Source organism: Perca flavescens, chromosome 6, assembly GCF_004354835.1.
Source record: "Perca flavescens isolate YP-PL-M2 chromosome 6, PFLA_1.0, whole genome shotgun sequence".
Classification (NCBI taxonomy): domain Eukaryota; kingdom Metazoa; phylum Chordata; class Actinopteri; order Perciformes; family Percidae; genus Perca; species Perca flavescens.
In genome coordinates, this window is record NC_041336.1 from 16017510 (window position 1) to 16037970 (window position 20461).

A 20461-nucleotide genomic window follows, 5' to 3' on the forward strand; every position below is an offset into this window, starting at 1 on the left:
AAGTGGCATGAAAAGAACAGAATCAAGTAAAGTACAAGTTCCTCAAATTTGTAATATGTACAGTACTTGAGTAAATGTCCTTAGTTACATTCCACCACTACAAACCACACAAACAATAGTCTGAAAGATTGGCATAAAATACTTTTACATAGTTTCATTATCCAATTAAATATAATTCCCATCTCATCTTTAATCAAATCTGTGCCCATGTGCAGCATTTACTTTAATTGTAATTGGCGAGGAATAGTTTATTTGGTTTTAATCAACTGAACAAAACACATTTGATTTTAATGTATTCAATTTTGGTTTTATTTGTATAACAAGTGTTCATATGGAGACAGCACATTCAGATACTTGCATATAGATTCAGAGCTGTAGTAGTGGTAGCAGTATATACTTCAAAGTATTGGCTACAATTATCCTGAAGCCAACAAACCCACACAGATTGTCAACATTTTAGATCACAATATTTGAGCAGAATCAACCAAATTATAAAAAAAAGTACAACAATTAATTAAAGCACATATCCCAAGCGTAAAGGCAGCTCATTCAAATTGATTCCTCATAGAACTGAAATACCTCAAAATGGAATATTAACAGAACTACTGCCATAATAGCCACAAAAGTTAGTGAAGCAAGCAGGCAACTTAAATTACACTCACATTCCCCTTTTTTTCTTTTTATTGACCTCTCAGATATTAAGAGCTGGATGTTGCAGATTTCCTCCAGCGCAAAAATACATCAACAAACTGTTTAATTCACTTTTCAAACTTCATCCGTATTAACCACCAGCATCAGCCATGCTGCCAGTTATTTTGGTGTCATTTTTTATTCTGTCAATCCATTGTAAAGTGATGACAAAAGACTAGTCAATCCAGTTTCCTCCAAGGCACATCTTAATGATTTGGGCATCATTACACACATTCACATCTCAGTTTCTGCAATTTCCTGTTCACCCTCACAATTCAGAAAGACATTTCTCATCTCCCCTCAAAGTTATGCATCATGCAGCAGCAAGGCTTTTAATGAACTATATTTCTGACATACTGTTATGAGATTTTTCCTGACATAAGTCCCTTATGCCAAACTTTAATGTTACCCGTATCATTTCAATCTTTTCTTGAAACTTAACGAGTTTAGTTTATGTACTGTGTCTTATATTCTTTTAGTAAATCCAATTTTGGTATATTTCCTGTCCCATTTAACATATTCATCTATAATCTCATCATCTTCCCCAATTGTAATATTCATTCTGTCTTATCTCTTCCCATTAGCAAATTTAAATGTTTGTTTTGCTACACTGATTTGTAATTCATCCCTATTTGACTAATTACATGATGTTAAATTTATCTTGCTTTTAAAAAAGGTTTTTATTTGAAAAATAAACAAGAATCCCTCTGCAGTTTATACTGTACTAGCTTATCATGAGGTGTGTACAGCTATTTTTCCCGGAGCCAGAATCATTGGCGTACTATGGAGCCCAGGGCCAAAAATAGGATATATCTCTTCATCAAATTTGTGTGTCAATGTGACAAGGTGCTTTGCTGTTCCCCCATCCCAAAATGACACCTCTCCCTTATCTATATTCAGCTTAACGCGGATCCTTTCGGGACGCTGCTGCACCTGCAGCTCTGTACGCTCAGGTGTTGAGACGGTATACACCCCTTTGCTCAGCCCTATGGACCACACACCACGGTTCGTAGAGACCGTGAACTTCTTTTTACGGGGCACAGACTCTTTGCACACTCCCACAATCCACTTGGGGTTGTCACCAACAATGACATCCCACCTGTGTTTCCCAGATGAGTAACCTTCAGCACCCAGGACAAAGACACAGGGATCAAAGCGCTCCGGGTTGTCTGGGGTGGTCAGCCGCTCTGAGCTTTCCTTCACACTGGACAGGTCAGCATTCAAAGACAGCCATGGAGAGGCTGTGTTCGGGTTCAACACCACGGGATCTGCACACAGGAAGAGACAAGACGCAACTATGTTATATTGGTAACATTTGTTCAGTCACATATAATGTTTACAGGTCTGAAGAATGGTGGTATTTAGGTCTTCAGAAACATTTCAGGTGTCAAATCAATATTAAAATATAAACAAAAATTGGTCTAATTCCGGTTAAGACCGCCAGTACTTACTATATTTGATATGGGCCTGCATGTTCTTCCAGATTTTGAAGCTTAAAGCACCAACATGCTTGCCCATGTTCAAAAGAGAGTCGTAAGGGAGTCGAGGTTCTTCACGAGTCCACTGGGCTCTAAAGCAAAGATGGCAATATGTGAAAGTTAGCAAGAGACATTAGTGAACCCACAAAACACAACAGAAGCCTGGATAAAGCAGATATTCGGAGTTGAAAGACATGCATGTGTAACTATACAATAATGCAAATATATGGTGAAATGTACTTCCCAGTTTACTTAGCAGAGATACAATATTTGCGATTGCAGTGAGTTTTGCAGTTACTTACTCTCTTTTTAACTTCTGGAAATTCTAAAACATAAAGAGTAATTGAGATTAGTTTAATGTTTTTTTTTTATATAAGACAGACAAAACAAAGTACACAAGTCTCGGTAACACTTTATTTGAAGGGGTGTTGACTGACATGACACCGTCATAGTCATGACCAATAGTCACAGTAATTGTGATTGTAATTACTCACATACACGTTTTGTATGTATTGTTTGGACCCCAGGAAGACTAGCTGTCGTCTCGGCGGCAGCTAATGGGGATCCTTTTAAATAAACAAATAAATAAACAAATAAACACCGTCATTATTATGACATGACATCTGTCATGAACATGAAGGAGTCATTTTGAGTGTTCATGACTGTTAAAAATTATGACACTTTTAATGCAAAGTTAGCATTGTCCAAGATGTCGCTGTCATGACAACTTGACATTAACGAAGACAACAATCTCTGTGTTATGACAACTTGACATTAAACTAGACAATACAACTGGTCATAAATATGTCATGACAGGCCCTATTATCAAACTTTAATAAACTATGTAGCTTTATGTGTTAACATATCATTAAGAGGTCTTGTCATGAAGTTTGCTAGATTTAGCGACTTTTCTGACCCCCCCTTAGCGACTTTTTTTTTTTTTTTTTTTTTTTACAAAAGCGACTAGCGACAACTTTGGCGACTTTCTGTAGAAAAGACGCCAGTATTGTCCAGCGAGCGTGCAAGGTATTTCTCTCTTGTGGCCGCCAAAACAGTCACCTCTCTTTTCTGTTCTGTGACTAAGGAGTAGAGGAACAGCCCCTCCCCTCTCTGCTCATGTGCAGCAGCTTTGCACGGGCAGGTTATAGGGGACGTGGGACAGGGTGCGGGGGTCGGTGTAGGTACGAGAGACAGCTGGACGTGACGGGAGAAAGACGCCACTGAGCTGGCCTGGCCCTGGGCAAGCCGGCCTTCTTTGAGAATTCTTTATCGATCTTTCTTCCCCCCCCTTTGTAGAATTTATTTTTTTACTTCAAAGATAGGCTCCCTAACTAATAATTATAATGTAATATTAATTTCTGTAGTGAATTTGTGATTTTTTGGCTAAAGATTTCTATTTCTTTCTATCTATCTTGCTGACACAACCACTAGGCTTTATGCAAATGATTGCGTAATGACGTCACAAATACGCAAATGACGTCATCTAGCTACTTTTAGCGACTTTTGGAGCTGGTGCTAGCTACTTTCATTGGAAAAGAGTTGGCAACACTGGGAGTAGGGCGGGACATGTCTTCACTATTAAATTTGCTCGGCATTAGCCGTTAATGGAGCGATTGGCGTCAGTGACCACGGCTAGATGGATGCGACCAAACACAGCGGAGACCAGTTTTTCAACTGAGAATACACTACCGAGAGGGTTTTCTTTCCAGGTTTGGCTCTTAGCAGCCCTGGGATGAGTCAGCTAATTTAACAGCTGTACAGCTAACTGAATTCACTTGGTAGCTAACGGCAGCTAACTACAGTTAGCGGTTACTTTAGTAAGCTGCTGTAAGCTAGTTTTAGCAACAAGAAACTTTAGCCTGAAGCTAACGTTATCTCTTAAAAAAATTCATTAAATCATCTCGGTACTGCATTCACTGTCGTAAAACTGGACTTATAACTTTTTTTCTTTACATGAGGTTATAGATATTATTCATGACACCGTCATATAAGCATTTGATGATGAAATTAAACTTCATGACAGGTTCACATTGTTTCACTTCACTTCAGGTCAAGGAAAAATATTCATGACACAATTATGATGTTCTCATGACAATGGAAAAACCAACCTCTTAATGACATTTTAATGTAATTTTAACACATAAAGCATAAATAGTTTATTAAAGTTTGATAATTGGGCCTGTTATGTTGTCTTGCTTAATGTCAAGTTGTCATGACAAAGACATCCCAGACAATGCTAACTTTGCATTAAAAGTGTCATAATTGGGTGCTTGGTTAGCTCACCTGGTAGACGGGGTGCCCATATATAGAGGTTTAGTCCTCGACGCAGTGGCCGTGGGTTCGACTCCTACCTACTTGCTGCATGTCTTTTCCCTTCTCTCTCCCCTTTCAAGTCTAAACTGTCCTATAAAAATTAAGGCCTAAAAAATGTCAGTCATGAACACTCAAAACAGTCATGAACACTCAAAATGACGAGATGTCATGTCATAATAATGACAGTGTCATGTCAGCGTTATGAACACCCCTTCAAATAAAGTGTTACCCAAGTCTCTTATGACTGTGAGGACAAGCTGCCTTCTCTTTACCCGTAGGAGGGGTAGATCCTCGTTGCCCATCTCTTTCTTCAGCGTATCAGTGAGCTTGTTCAAAGCGTCAATGTCATTGTTTGTGTCGTCAATCAGCTTCTGTATGGAAGCAATCTTATGCTCCTCGTCGGTAGCCAGGGCTTTTAGACGCAGAGCTTCCTCTGTGACAAGAGCTTTGTGGAGCCTCTCAAACTCCATCTTGATCTGCTTCTCTGCCTGCCCAGCTTGATACTGCGTTAAGAGAAGAGAGTTTCAATTTAGAGTATGTACACACAAACATGAAGAAGACATGTGCAGTCCGTAGTGTGTTATAGGTCTTGTATTATCTCTGCTGAACGAGGAGGTGTGAACCTGGGGTATCTTGTTCAAGGACTGAAGATGTCTGAAGGTGAAGAACCAGTTTTGCAGTTTGTATAATAATAAACTAGTTGTTAGATTATACACAGATAAATGTAATATGAGCATGTGAGACGTGTCAGTAACTTTACCTTGATGTACTCCGTTGCGTTGCTGAGTTTACGTGTCACTTTCTTGTATGACTCCACTTTCTTTTCAAAAATCTGGACTTTGAAGCTCAGCTCCCTCTGTAGGGTGAAAAAAAATCTGGGAATTAGGTAACCAAAAGAAAACAGTGTCATTAAAATATGTTTTAGACTAGTAGTGACTAGTGTTGTCTGTATTCCCAAAACCTGTATCCACATACGCACACGGTCTTTCGTTGTAAAATTATTGTGGTGGGGAAAAAGGTTACCAGAAAAGGTGGATCTAGATTATGTTTATTACTGGGGCCATATAGTTATGGGAATGTGGCTGAAGTTTGTAGGGAAAAAGATCAACGGAACAAACGGAGCTCGTACAGAGCCACCCCTTCACCCCACCCCTTAGTCTGATTTGAAACTCATGTTGATTGTGGTGAAGCCAAAGACAATTTTCCACATTATGGACAATAACCTTTCTAACTAACATGACGTTATGGGGAAACCGTGGAACTACAGTATTTTTTATCCTCACGTTTCAGTATTTCAGTCTTTTCTCTCACTCAGTCAACAAAAGGTGAAATCAAGCTGTTCTTTTCTTTCCCGGTGGAAAACTGAGTTTAAGTGCCATCAAGGAAAACGTTTTTTTTTCTTCTTTTTTTCTCAAGAGCATAGCTACATATTTTGGGGCCAACACCCAACTGAAACCGGTGGGCGTACTTTACCTTACACAGTGGTGCCCCTTCTTTCAGCGGCCACAGCTTGTGTGTGTTGTGTAGAGTGACACAGTCCACACACACGGGCTCCTCGTCCTTCTCACAGTACAGCTCCAGCGGCTTCAGGTGCAGGTTACAGGTGTCCTCGCTGGGACGTTTCCGGTTCGACCGGCTGTTGGACTGTTTGAGGAAGGACTCACACGCGCTGCTGAGCGCGCGGTTGGAGATGGCCTTCCCTTCCTCAAACTCGTCCCTGCACAAGGGACACTTCTTGTTGTACTGAATACTTTTCTGCAGACACTCCCGACAGAAGCTGTGGCTGCAGGGCAGCAGCACGGGGTCCTGGAAGATGCCCTGACACACGGGGCAGGTCAGGTCCTGCTGGAGTGGTAAAGGCTCCTCCTGCACGTCTTCGTCCATACTGTCAGCCATGGCTTCACGGGCCCGCTTCAGTTTACTTTCCCTATTGAGGAAATCCCAAACTGACGCATACACAGAAAAAATACGCACTCACTTGGCTCTGTGTAATATGTCAAGGCTTCACCAGTTTGCTTACGCATACAAAAAAAAAGAAAATAATAGTATCGGCGACAGTTTTAGAAATAAAAAAAACAACTCAAACGGCTCGATCACAGCGGAGTACCCGTCGAGTTGGTTTCTGCTTTTTCCGTGTTTCAGTGACAGGATGCAAACCTGGTCGAGGTTCATACTACACCGCCCTCTAGTGTGTGGAGGTTGTATCGGAAATGATCAGTTCTTACTGTGGAAATGTGCACATCTGCACTTGCTACATTGACATTTGAGAATGTGCTGCCCGATTTCCGCCACCAGATGGCGCCCGTGTGGAGTCAAACGTTTAGCTCCGCCCATATTTAGCCCAACCCCGATCTGCGTACTGCAATTGTACATAGCAGAGAGAGGGGAAATAACATAGAAATTAAATTAATCCTTCTTTTTTTCTCATGAAAAACACTCTCTCTATTATAATGAATAAACAGACATAATGGCCTGGACAGGTGCTATGGGAAGACACTTAATTCCACACACCACGGCTCATACATTTAATAATTTCTTTAGACATTGACATCCAAGGTTATATCTTTTTATTTACTTTGCACTTAATTTGAATAAATACAAGTTTTATTAAACTTGATGAACCCATAAACTTGATGTCTTGTGGAGATGTTTTGTTAGTTTGTGTGCCCTGGTAGTCCAGCTCCATCCCAACAACATCACTGGCCTTGTGAATCAGTTTGTTGAGTCTGTGGATGTCTATCACTCTCAGCCTGCTGCCCCAGCATGCAACAGCATACAGGAGAGTGCTAGCCGCCACAGGCTCGTAAAATATCCTCAGCATCATCCAACAGATGTTGAAGCCTCCTCAAAAATAGAGGCGACTCATGCAGGAGGTGTAAATTTTAACTAGACCGTCAATGTAAACAAAGATATTGCGGGTGCTGGAGACAGGTTATAACCCACTACTGTTATGTTAGACGCTGACCTGAATGAGGGGTACCACTGTCTCAACTTACACAGCACAAGTTCATATAAGTTTACTGGAAACTCCACCACACAGACATGGAAGCTACAGTATCTCAGTAAAGTGCTCTTAACCATGCTCTCATATACATTTTTGTAGTCCTCTTTTAAAAATACAAATCATCTCATTGACTTTTTTTGTTTAAAAAAAAAAAGTCAACTCTGAGTGTTCATAATACAACAAGCATATCCAAAAGATGGAGCCACAGTGCCATAATGTGACACCGCATTATGACCATCCTGCTACAGTAAAGTTGCTAAAACACATCACAGTCAAGCTCACCATAGTGTGATGTGTGGCGTGATGTGTGGCAGATGTGGGCTCTTTTTTTGTCTATCCTTTAAATTATCTTTGCAACCATTTGAAATAGAAATCAAAACACTGTATTTGAGCAGCTTTCAGCTTCAGGCAGCCATCAAATACCATGTATAAAGTACTTGAAAGCAATACTTGAGTAAAAGTGCAAGTATCTTACCAGAAAACGCCTTTGGTAGAAGTTAAAGTCACCTTTTAGAATATTACTTGAGTAAAAGTCTTAAAGTATCTTATATCTACTGTACTTAAGTATCAAAAGTAGTTGTCTGATATTAAATGTACTTAATTATTAGAAGTAAAAGTAAATCTTTGATTCTAAACTTTATTGTGGCTTCCTTATAGTAAAGCATAATATTCAGGGTTTTCACACCTTCCTAAACATCAAATTCAAAGTCGGACATTAAAAAAAGAGAAAAACAGAAACAGAAACAGAATTTTCATTTTTTGTGAGGAAGAATCTTTCACTCCAACGTACAAAAAATATTTCTTGCAAGTACCGAGTAACGAAGATGCTTAGGTGAAATGTAGTGAAGTAAAAGAATACATTTTATTTCGTAAAAGTAGTGGAGGTAAAATGAAAGTTTCCAGAAATATAAATAAGTTAAGTACAGATATGTGAAAATTCTACATAAGTACAGTAACTGGGGCAACCTCTAGCTCACCCAGTAAGAGCGTGCGCCCCATGTAGGCTGAGTCCTTTGCAGCGGCCCGGGTTCGAATCCGACCTGTGGCCCTTTGCTGCGTGTCATCCCCTCTCTTTCTCTCCCTCTTTCTTGTCAATCCACCGTCACTGCCGATTTAAAGGGACAAGCCGTAACAAAAGTAACGACGTATTTGTACTTCGTTACATTACAACACTGACAGTAGTGTATGTTAATATGACCTACGAAATCATTCAAACTTACTAAAACACCCTAAAATACTGTACAGGACTAAAAAAAGGAAAATATTGTTTCTAACCCAAGACAGACCTTCTCTCTGACATCCCCCCTCATTTTCCATGTTGTCACAGAAGGAGCAGGAGTCAGACTGGAGGTAAGCGAAGCTGAACTTTATTAACACATTCCAACAGGAGGAACAGAGAGCAGGTCAACAGGCGGAACTCCGACAGGTACAACAAGTAATGAGAGCGAATCTAAGTGTAGTGACACAAACAGAAGACCAGACAAAGAATGAATGTGCCTCTGCTACTTAAAAAGATGGACTGATGAGGTGCAGGTGGTGAACTGATGACGTCGCATAATGAAGTGCAGGTGTGAGTGATCAGTGGTCTGATGAAGTGCAGGTGTGAATGATGAGTGCTAATGACGGTGAATAGGAAAACCAACTGAAAGTCCATGAAAACCAACTGAAAGTCCATGAAAACCTGACACATGTATTCTATGAGTTTATATATTAGTGAAGCATTTCCAGCAGGTGTTCAAAAACACTTTTTTTTACCACATTTAAATTTATTTTTCGAACATGTAACAAATAAGTAAAAACAAAACAAAAACCACAATTATAAATATAAACATAATAAACCCCATACATAAACAACATAATATTACATGTCCAAAAAGGAATAGTAAGAAACAACTTATATATAGATATATGATATACTATATACTATATATATGACACAACAACTATCCCAATTCTATTATGTACAACCACATACAACCTGTACAACCGTCATGCCTATACCTCTTAAAAAAATGTATTTATATTTGGACTTCAGCTTCACCAAAACATCACAAGTTGGCATGACAGCTGTTTTAGTGTTACACATCTGGTCTCTATGCCTTACTTTCCAGCCACAGACACCTTGTACTCATGGACTGCATATGTGATTTCACCCTGAAACTATAGTAGGATAGGGCTTTTCAATGGTGCAGTTCCAATATAAATTGCATGTTTGATTATAAATTCCCATTTTATGAAATGTTAAGTTTATTCCTTTCACAAAGTAATACATTCAGCACACTGTCAACACAAAATGTGTGAAATAAGCTACATTTCTGTCATTCATGTTTATCATGTATGTTTCTTTCTATAAAGCAAATATCTCAACTGTACATGCTGCGCTGATAAAATATAAAGGGCAGTCACAGCAGCAAATGTAACACAGGAAATCCACAAGGGTGCTGTGCAGTACTCCCTTGTTACAAATAAAGCTACAAAAAAATCACCTGTGTTTTATAAAGGTTTCGACTGCTCAGCTTCACAGCAAGGGGCTGTTTGTGATCCTAATGTAGTAAAACTTTAGGGCAACGGCTTCACAGATAAATCAAACTGACAATGACACTGACAATTCATCTCAACTGAAGAAACATCATTATAAAATGTAGGATTGAGTGATATGACAATATAGCCTGTGAGACAATATAAACTTGTCAAGTGTCAGATAACACTTTTTAGACCCAAGGTAGTTATCCCTCTAATATATCTGGATGTATTAGGCCATTGTGGGAAATGTTGCAAATCAATGAATTGACTATATCTTGTTTATCTGTATTGCAATATCAGCTCAAGGCTGGACAAAGGAGTGCAGACAACACATAAGTGGTATCTAATTGTAAAATAACAGCACACACACACAAACACACACACACACACACACACACACACACACACACACACACACACCCCACACCCCATCTTGTCCACTCGTTAGATAAAACGTGCTATTGGAGGAAGCATCTTTAAGACCACTGAGACATGATTATAGTGGGTATGTGTCTAGGTGAAAAGGTCAGAGCAAAAAAAACATGCGGGACAGTTCACAACATGACACATTTAAACAAAAAATATACCTTATCCTTTTATATGATCCTTATACAACACAAAACCATTTCAAAATGAGCTCTAACAAAACCGAAAAGGTTTTAAAAAACATTTTTGAGTGTGTCCCACTTTCTATATAAGCCCTAATCTTCAGGCAGGAGTTGTTACCACAATCTAATGGAGGGGAAAAAAATAACCACACAGCTTAAAACCAAAATCCACGCTGTCACATGAATTGAGTCTTTCAGTACATCATCAGATGATGTAACCATAACTGCTGCCATAAATATAGGGCCTGCAATGTTTGGGTTCTGATGTTAGTGACATACTAACCTACAATCTGGTGAGACTACTTTTACTCAAAACCAGAATCTGCAAGAGGAAGGACCAAACCATTTCAGCAGGTGTTCAAACAGCAGTGAAAAGGAAATATTCTCAATATCAAGTTATCTCTTTATCAACAACATGAATAATTAATAAATCTTCCAAAATATAGTTTCTTTATCTTATAACAGCAATATGCATCACACCACCATCCTGACAGAAAGTTAAATATAATACAACACTGAACTGTCATTGTAATTGTTAAAATAATACACTGGTTACAACTGGTTGTGTAAAATGATTGGTTGCTATGCAAACTTAGCAACATGATAGGCAACACCATAGGACAGCGTGGACAGGATTATAGGAATCAAAACTAGAATGTGGAAAAAATTATTATATATATATTTGTATTCTTTCAGTTCCTCAAGTGACATATGTCTCCTTGGTTTCACAGTGGTACTTTCAAACCAAACAAAAATTTAGGGGCACACTCACAACCTAACACAGCTTGTGAAAAACATAAGTACTTTTACTTTTTCTCACATTACATTCTTAAAGCTTTTGTAAACGAAAGTGGGAACATTTAACTGTTTTTTCTTCTTCGCATAGGCTAAATAAAGATATTTCCACCGTAAATTGGTGCATGAAAGTGTATCCAAATGCAGGAAATTAAGTCTTTGATGCTCAAAATATCCCTTGGGGAGGGCACCCAGACCCCCCACTATAGTTGCTTTTCCATTACATGGTACCTGGTCGATTCGCCTCGACTCTACTCGCCTTTTTTGGCCTTTTTTTATGCCCCCCCTCCCCCAAAGGCAGATTCTGGCCCATATATATAGGCCAATATAAGTACAGTATACCCACTACAATACATTAGACCACTGTTGGTCTGTGACATGCACAGACACTTCAACAGGTAGTGATGTAAATTATAAACCCTTTTCCTGTCTAACACCTCTTTAGTTGTACAGGAAAGGCCTATGACAGTGGGTTTTGTTTAGTTCTAAAGTAAAAGAAAATCTTAGAAGTAGCCACACAGAACTGCAGTACATTCTCCTGCAGATATTCAACCAAAATGTACAGAACTTATGTTTGTGGATATGAAAATGAAACACTTCAGTGTCTGAAACTAAATTGATGCTATCAAGATGTCCATATCTCATTTATGCTTTCAAATTTATAAACCATCCTTTTTCAAACATCTGAATACTGTAATGTTATGTTTTAAGCCTGCAAGTCCAACACGCTGCATTTCACAGCTAAACCATACAGTAAAACTCCAGGCGTGAATGCTTTTCCTCTTTTACGTAAAATGGTCAGTGAAAATCACAATTTCATTATGTTCCTGCAATGTTTGTCCCTGGTTGTGGGCTGAAAAAATCACTGGTTTGACTACTTTCATGGCCAGTTGCTTGCACTTCCATGAAGCCTCTCTCACCACAAGAATTGCATTTAATGTGCAGAAACAGAAGAGTGAGAAGGTGTGAAAACAACAGGAACATGCTCTCTTTGAACCTTTTGCGCTGGAGATGGGCGAGGGGAAACAGACAAGACACTTAAACCAAGAGCTGTCACAGGTGTTATGTTTGCACGGTGGTGAGCTAGTTTGCATACATATGAGCAATTCTGAGAGTACAAAAAAAAGGTGCAATAAATATTTTGCATCTATGAAATGGTTAGTGAAAATGATTTACGGTGGGATTTTACACTGATATTCAACATATAAATAGTATCAGGGTTTGTTTTGATAAGGCAATAAAAGGTGCAATTGGACTTATTTTCATATTCTGTGTATTTAGTGTATCCTTGAGGTCTAACAAATGTGTTGAGTGCATTTCTTCTGTCTTAAAACATTTGCCAAGTATTTAAAATCCAGCATTACTCACAGCCATGTCTACTAGCTTGCATTCTTCTTCTTCCACATCTTTGCTGGCACATTGCTTTGCAACTACCTGTTGATCAGTGGACTGGTGTGACACCATTGGGAGGACTGTGTGGTGTCACCCGCTTACATGTTCTTCCTGCACAAGATAAACAAAACACAGCTCAATGGTCTACAGGCCACAGGATATGCCCATTAAACAATATGTAGAAGTTCATTCATTAGTTCCACTATTATTTTTCATTCATTCAGATTACACATTGAAGTCTATAAACAACTTTATATCAAATGTGTGAGTTGCTGCTGTGTTAGTCTTTCAGTACATACTGTTCCAATACATCTCTGTACACCGCAACAACAAACCTCAGTTTTTCCTGTAAATTGGTTTGTAAGATAATAAAAGTGAACAGCATGACCACAGGATATTCATGTCACTGCTCTTCGTATGCAGTTGTACAATTTTTACTTGTTCTATTTACAGGTAGAATTCAAAATTAGATGAGCTATCACATTTGCATTTAATGCATTTGCAAGTACTTGAATCTGTATTGTATTTTGTATTTTTGGGTGCAGCACTTGTGATCGTCCTTTTATCTATTAATTGCTCAATTGTAATTACATTGCTTTTAATATAGTGGCTAAACAGGCTCCTAAACTATACTAATGTCTGTGTTACTGTTACTACTGAAGTGGCAGGTTCATATGTTGTCTGCTGTGTCATTTTGTCTCCTTTGCTATTGTCATTGTGAATGGACGCCATATCTGGGGTTAATAGAGTTGTTTAATCTAATCCAAATGTGCAGTTCAATAAGTTATTTAATTCAACTTCCACATCTCTATTGAATCCTATGTTAAAAATACCGTTAAATACTACACATGCTAATACTATATAGCATGGCCTCAGGAGACACATGATGAATGAATAACTTAGAGACACATTAGAGAAATTGAAACTAAAAAGGACTGGTCACATGGCATAAGGAGGGTCTCTAATTTGGTTTATAAAGGAAGTTGAAGAGCCTGTCTGTAAAACAAAGTCTAAAAGTATAGTCCAAACTACACCTGAAAGTAAAAACGTTCTGCATGCTTTTGTGCAATGACTAGAATAAATGCAGATGTTTTCCTGAGGGTGCCAGCGTCACGCAAATGACAATGACCATACAATAATGTCACAACATATATGCACACAACATATTTTACAAAGTCAGCATGATGCACTTTAAATTATAATAACTGTATTTGTATAGCACCTTTAAAAGCAATGGTTTGCAAAGTGCTTTGACAGTGGAAACAAAAGCACATAATCAATACATAAAACATACATTTCTCTTCAACACCAACGGATTTTGAAATGAAACTTAAGCAGTCGGTGTATATTCAAGAAATGTTATTCATCAGTTTCTATGGAAAGTGTACCAGCCTACTCAAATGCAGTGACATTTCATACATTGGTGTAAAGTCCCTTCATTAATACAAGACATAGGGCATCGTAGAGAGTAGTGATTTGTTTCCAGACCTTTGAATCACCATCCAGATCTCAAATTATTCAGTGTTTCAATGAATAAAGTAAAACAATTGTTTTTGTCAACGTGAGGTTTAAATCACAAATACTCTTTATCACTGCACCAGTTTCACTAATTTTCCCTGAAACATGAAACCCTCATGGTTGTGTTTTCTCATTGTAAAAATGCTGAATGTTTACTTCATGCGTGACTAGAGGCGGGTTTCTTGTCTCGTCTCTCTGTGCTTCCTCCGGGGTGGCTCTATAGATGCTGTCATTGGTGAAACTGGATCACTAGAGCTAATTTCTGCTTGCCTTGTGAACCTGCTCACTGAGGAGACTACAATATCAAAGGATTACAATTTGGTAAGTTATTACATTAAGTATTATTTTTTAGCTATAGCATATATCTAGGAAGATTTTAACATAGCATTAGTTGTTATTTGATGATTTCAATTCACATCTATGAATCCATGCATGTACTTCTTAGATCTTTTTTTTTGTGCATGTGATCTTCACCTTATTAACTAATTACTGATAAACATGAATGAAATATTGAATGTTGGGTTTCTTTTATCTTTGTTCACCCTTTTTTTTTTGTTGCTTTAGTTCACAGTATGAGACCATAGACTGTGATGTGGTTTGTAGCGTGATAGTGTGCTGTTAACATCACAGTGCCATTCAGTAAAAAAGTTGCAGCATTTTGGATCGTGCAATAAGACAATGATGGAGCTACAGTCAAATTAGGCTTTTGAATCATTCACTGTGAGCAAATGATAATTTATGAAAACAGTTAACAATGCTAATTAACATTGTGATTAATATGTTGGTGCATTAAGGCTCTTAACTTGCTGCAAACTCTAAAACGGAAAATACACATGCTTCCTCTTTGACATATGCATCAATTTGTCTTCCCCATCTGCGAGCATAAAGCGATTCTGTACGTACCTTAGTACAGTGTGATTGAAATGGTACCTCTTAACCATACAAAACCTTGCATTGTAACACCAGTAAAGAAAATGTAAAGTGGTATTTCACCCTTACATTTAAAATACAACAAGAGTAGATAAAAGTGCTCTTCTTTCCCATTCATGATGGCCACTTCTCTGTCCAGAGGGAACAGAATGACTACTTTTGTCAAAGACAAAGGGTTAGAGTTAATGCACTTCTTTTTTACTCTCCCAGAAAGTCATTAGCACAGATACAACTTGTCCAGAATACTGCTGTGAGAGTCAAGGCTTAAATAAAAAATAATAATAAGAGAATTGTCTTTTTCTTATGTTCAAGATTATGTTTAATTGACGGATTGCAAACAGGCCATATTTCGCCATTACTGAAATGCTTATGATGGTGACTAATTAAATGTGGTCTGATTGTGTCTTGTTTGTTCTTTTATTGTATTGCACCGATCATTTAAATGAACTTGTGAGAAAAGTGCTTTAAAAAAACAGATAGAGCAGATGGACAGATTTGTGTAAAACTACACAGCACCACCATGTGGTCGAAACAGACTATGCTTGTCAAATACTCAAACCAAATTGATGTAAATATTTTTAATTTCTTCTTCTTCTTTTTGTGCAGAGTTCACTGATGGAATACTTTGGCAAGATTACATTGGACGGGAGCTTCCTTGACGGGCTTGATGACTTATATTTGAACTACTCTGATGATGATTACAATTGTTGCAAGGGGGGTGATGTGTGCGACCTAGAAGACGGCATGCATTTTGAGGCGATGTTCATCCCAGTTCTGTACTCTGTGGCATTTGTTGTGGGTGTCCTGGGTAACGGAGTGCTGCTGGGAGTTTTGGTTAAGAGCAGGAGGACCTGGAGTGTGACAGACACCTTCATTCTACATCTGGGGGTGGCAGATGTCCTGCTGCTGGTGACACTACCCTTCTGGGCTGCACAGTCCGCTCAAAAACAAGGATGGACCTTTGGCACTCCTCTCTGTAAGATCACTGGAGCTGTTTTTACGGTAAGAGGTGTGCAGCAGGAAAGGTGCACCCAAACTGCATAAAAGTGCAAGATATACAGTGGTTGCAAAACGACTTCTCACTTGTCTCTGATTTATTTTTATCCTCAGATCAACTTCTACTGTGGGATCTTTCTGCTGGCCTGCATCAGTCTGGACCGGTACCTGTCTATCGTCCACGCCACCCAGATGTATTCCCGCAGAAAGCCCTGGGTCGTTCAGGTCAGCTGCTTGGCAGTGTGGCTCTTCTCCCTGCTCCTCTCGATCCCAGACTGGATCTTTTTGGACGCTGTGGTGGATGGCAGACGACAAAAAACAGAGTGCGTTCCCAACTACTTTGCCTTCAACTCTGAGTCAGTAAATGACTGGAGACTGGCATCACGCCTGCTCTACCACACGGTGGGCTTCCTGCTGCCTTCAGTCGTCCTCATCTTCTGCTACTCCTGCATCCTGCGGCGGCTGCGGTGTGGCTCTCTGGGCCTCCAAAAGCAGAAAGCTTTTAAGGTCATTGTGGCCGTGGTGGTGGTTTTCTTTCTCTGCTGGACGCCATACAACATCACACTCATGGTGGACACACTTCATTCCAACAACACCAGCGGGGGCTGCGGAGTCAGATCATCTCTGGAGAAAGCCAAGATAGTCACCTCCTCCGTCGGTTACCTCCACTGCAGCCTCAATCCCATCCTGTATGCCTTTGTGGGTGTGAAGTTCCGGCGTCAGCTCCTGGACATCCTGAGGTCTCTGGGTTGCAAGCTTAAGACAACTGCTAAACTGCAATCTGTTGGTACCAGCAGGAGAAGCTCCATTTGGTCTGAGTCTGCCGATACCTCCAACTCCATTGCTATCTAAGAGAGACACAAACATATCGACAACCACAAGTACAAACCTGACAAAGCTTACAAACTGACTTAAACTGACAGAAAGACATGAGCAGCTAAGTCTACAATGTGTTTCTGTAAATGTGTTTTGTTATTTAACATGTAACAGTTGTTCTTTCAATGCCCTGTAGTTTGCAGTGTAACATGAAAATGACTATTGGACAAAAATAACTGTGTGGGGTCATACACCTATTCTTGTAGGCAGCAGATCTATTTCTCTTGTAGTAAAATAGTAGAAACATAACATTTCCCTTTTCTGACTGCAAAGCAACATTGTATTTTAACATGTAATACTGCAGTGTTTATACTGGAGCTACTGTCTTAGATACATACTATTTTTTACTTTATACATAACTTTTAAATGACATTTTATACCACAGTCATACTCTATGTTGCATTATGTTTATTTTTTTTTTACATGGATTGTTCACAAACCAAATAACATGTTATTTTTTTAATCATAACCAGTGTGTTTTCAACATTGTTGCAACAGGACCCCTTAAAGGGCAATCCTGAGATTTATTTTGACCATGATGTAAATTTGCAAAAAAATAAAATTGAGAGGTAAAATGAATTAAATTGATTTTTTTTAAAATAGCTAAAACTTTTTACAGTTTGGTTGGTGGCTAGTAAAAAAAGTTAAAAAAAATATCTACTCATTTGTTCAATGTTGACAATGACAAGTTGTCACTTTAATAAAATGAAGAAAAAAAAACTTAACATTAACATCTTTAATAAATACTGTATGTTGTTCAGGATGTTCACATGTTATGACTCAAGGTGACTTGATGTGCTTAAAAGTAATCTTATAAGTTTTAATTACAATTGTTGGATCATAATTGTTATTGTTATATATTCCTTCAACACTAAGGGGTGATACATTCAAAACTTATTTTTCCTGTGTATTCTTGCAAAAAAGCTAGCATATATACATATACTTCAGATAAAAGTAAATGATGTCTTTATTATTTTTTGATTTGTTAGTACAGTCGTTGCAAAACCTAATTTTAGTGCTCTCATTTGTGCATATTTGGAGGTAATTCATCTATCAGGCCCTCATCTGAAAGCACCATTCTCAATCAAGAAGTGGGCTCTACTATCAAGGGTCCTAGTAACCTTTTTTGAATTATATAGGGAGAGGAATTAATTGGCTTGTAGGGCTGCTCGATTATGGAAAATTTTGATTAGTTGCACAGCCCTATTGGCTTGTATGGCCCTTCACTTGATGTCCATTTGTACTGGTTGTCTCTACCACGACACTGTGTCACACACACTGCTAGTGTTGTAATCCATGAGGGGCAGAAGTTTAGGTCCTGGTAATGCCACATGGCATCCTTTCTTTTGATATTTCTAGGTAAGACTAACTTGAGGAAATCATGGGTTAAAGCTAAGATATAGTGAAAGCAATAAGTTATATTAAATGGATGGATGGGTTCAAATTTTACTACTTATCCACCTCAGCCCAACCAGCACAGAATCATACTTATATTGGGAATGGAAGACATAACCTAAACCCAACACCTGGTGTGTATACTGTACCTCAGATGTAATTAACAGGGCTTTGTGAGCTATGGTACGTACATGTATAATTTTGAACATGAAGAATGTCAAATTTACCAACACGGACAAGTTTCAGATTTACCTTCAACAGCAAACCACAAATTGCGGTTTATGACTTATAGCAAGCAGCTGATAAACCTAAGAGTAGTTTCTAAGATAACCACAACATGAGTAAAGCTAATTCTAGTCAATTTTACATAGCCCACAAATATCAAATTTACCTCCAGGGGATTACAGTCTGTAGCCTACAGCATACATGGGGGATTTCATTGGATAAGAAGTTTGCAGCATGAACTTCACAATAAAAATTTTAGAAGTGAGATTGTGCAACATCCCTTTCTATTCTCTCTTCTTTTTGTATGTATTGAGCATATCAGACATTTAAATGTATTAACCTTTCTAGAATGTTCCATATGCTTATGACGTTTTCAGGATCAGGTGATTAAATATGATATATGCAAGAACAACGAAAACTGCATATCTGCCATCAAATCAAACCCACATTGCGGTTTCAGTGGAAATAGCTTACGTTCTTTTTCCAGGAAATTGAAACAAAGTGACAAAAAGCAGCCGCACATTCTGAAACATGTGGCTTGAGCAGAAACGACAAGAAATGTCATGACTTGTGGCAGTCTTCTCCAAATCAACCAATGTGCACACAACACCAATATAAACCAGAGATCTTCAAGAGTCACTCAGAGTCACTGAAGGGGGGCCTCCAAATTATTATCCAAAAGGTTTTTTCATAAATTAAAATGTCTTAACATAATTCTAACATATTATTAGCAAATATAAATCCCCACTGATGATAGGCTCACTGGCCTATAGGTAAGGTAGTCACTAAAATTCTTGTGCCACATGTATGTTTAACATTAAAAGATGATTTATAAAATCATGCCAACAATTATTGTTTTAATAGCTTGGTATTCTATGCATAAAAAGATATATAGATATATATAAAGGGTTCACGTCGCCTACACGTTATGGTAGGCCCAGTTTAATATGCAACTTCATTTCATACAATATATGTAGTAGGGGGTCCCTGCTCCGTCTGTCTTTTAGTTAAGGGGTCCTTGGCTTAAAAAACGTTGAAGACCCCTGATATAAACCACAACGTGCTACCATTGCTATCCCTTGCAACACATGAGAGACAAACATTTGACTACAGCCGGGTGGTGGCGGTGTTAAAAGAGATCATACCTTAAACTGGATATTGTTTGATTCCTGCAACAACCAGTGTGTATATATAGTAAACAGTTAAATCCAGAAGCAGCAGCTCTACTGGTTTAGTCACTGAGTCACTTATAAACTCTTCCAGTCTAGCCTGCATGCCCATTCAAGTACATCAAGCTCTGTGTGGTATGTGGTCAACATGCATCGGCCTTGTTTTTAAAAATCTAGTCCCTTTTGTACTTTAATGAAGAAGTGTGCCTTGATCTTATGAGAGGAGTCAACTCCCTTTCATGTGGACAGTACAGCAAAGTTTGTGTTTGTACTGATAACAGGTTTGGTACTCACTGAAGAAAAGTGGTTAGCCGCTCGTCTCTATCTACAGTAGGTAGCAGATAAGCTCTAGCTACTGCAGGAAGTAACACTTCAATCTGATGCAATACTCAAGACTAATTATAAACAGAAATGCAATAAACTTGACGTGTTGCTGCTGTCACAGTCACCCTGCATTTCTCAGATAAGACCATATTCTTAATGAAACTTTGGCTTGAGATAAACTTAAACACCATTTTACTTAAAGCAGAAACAGGAACAAAACTATGC

General features: G+C 38.5%; 2 protein-coding genes across 2 annotated transcripts; one reads left to right on the forward strand and one right to left on the reverse strand.

The window, feature by feature from the left end:
- Positions 1 to 1151: 1151 nt before the first annotated feature.
- Positions 1152 to 6667, reverse strand: trim35-28 (tripartite motif containing 35-28). The gene is made up of 6 exons (XM_028581647.1): positions 5955 to 6667; positions 5242 to 5337; positions 4754 to 4984; positions 2471 to 2493; positions 2142 to 2260; positions 1152 to 1958 (listed from the first exon to the last, which is right to left on the reverse strand). The coding sequence occupies exons 1-6, from the start codon at positions 6375 to 6377 to the stop codon at positions 1423 to 1425; spliced, it is 1428 nt and encodes a 475-aa protein (XP_028437448.1). The 5' UTR covers positions 6378 to 6667; the 3' UTR covers positions 1152 to 1422.
- A 7895-nt stretch (positions 6668 to 14562) lies between these two features.
- LOC114557291 (C-X-C chemokine receptor type 3) lies at positions 14563 to 17702 on the forward strand. The gene is made up of 3 exons (XM_028580712.1): positions 14563 to 14642; positions 15858 to 16253; positions 16362 to 17702. The coding sequence occupies exons 2-3, from the start codon at positions 15867 to 15869 to the stop codon at positions 17097 to 17099; spliced, it is 1125 nt and encodes a 374-aa protein (XP_028436513.1). The 5' UTR covers positions 14563 to 14642; positions 15858 to 15866; the 3' UTR covers positions 17100 to 17702.
- The last annotated feature ends 2759 nt before the right edge of the window (positions 17703 to 20461 follow it).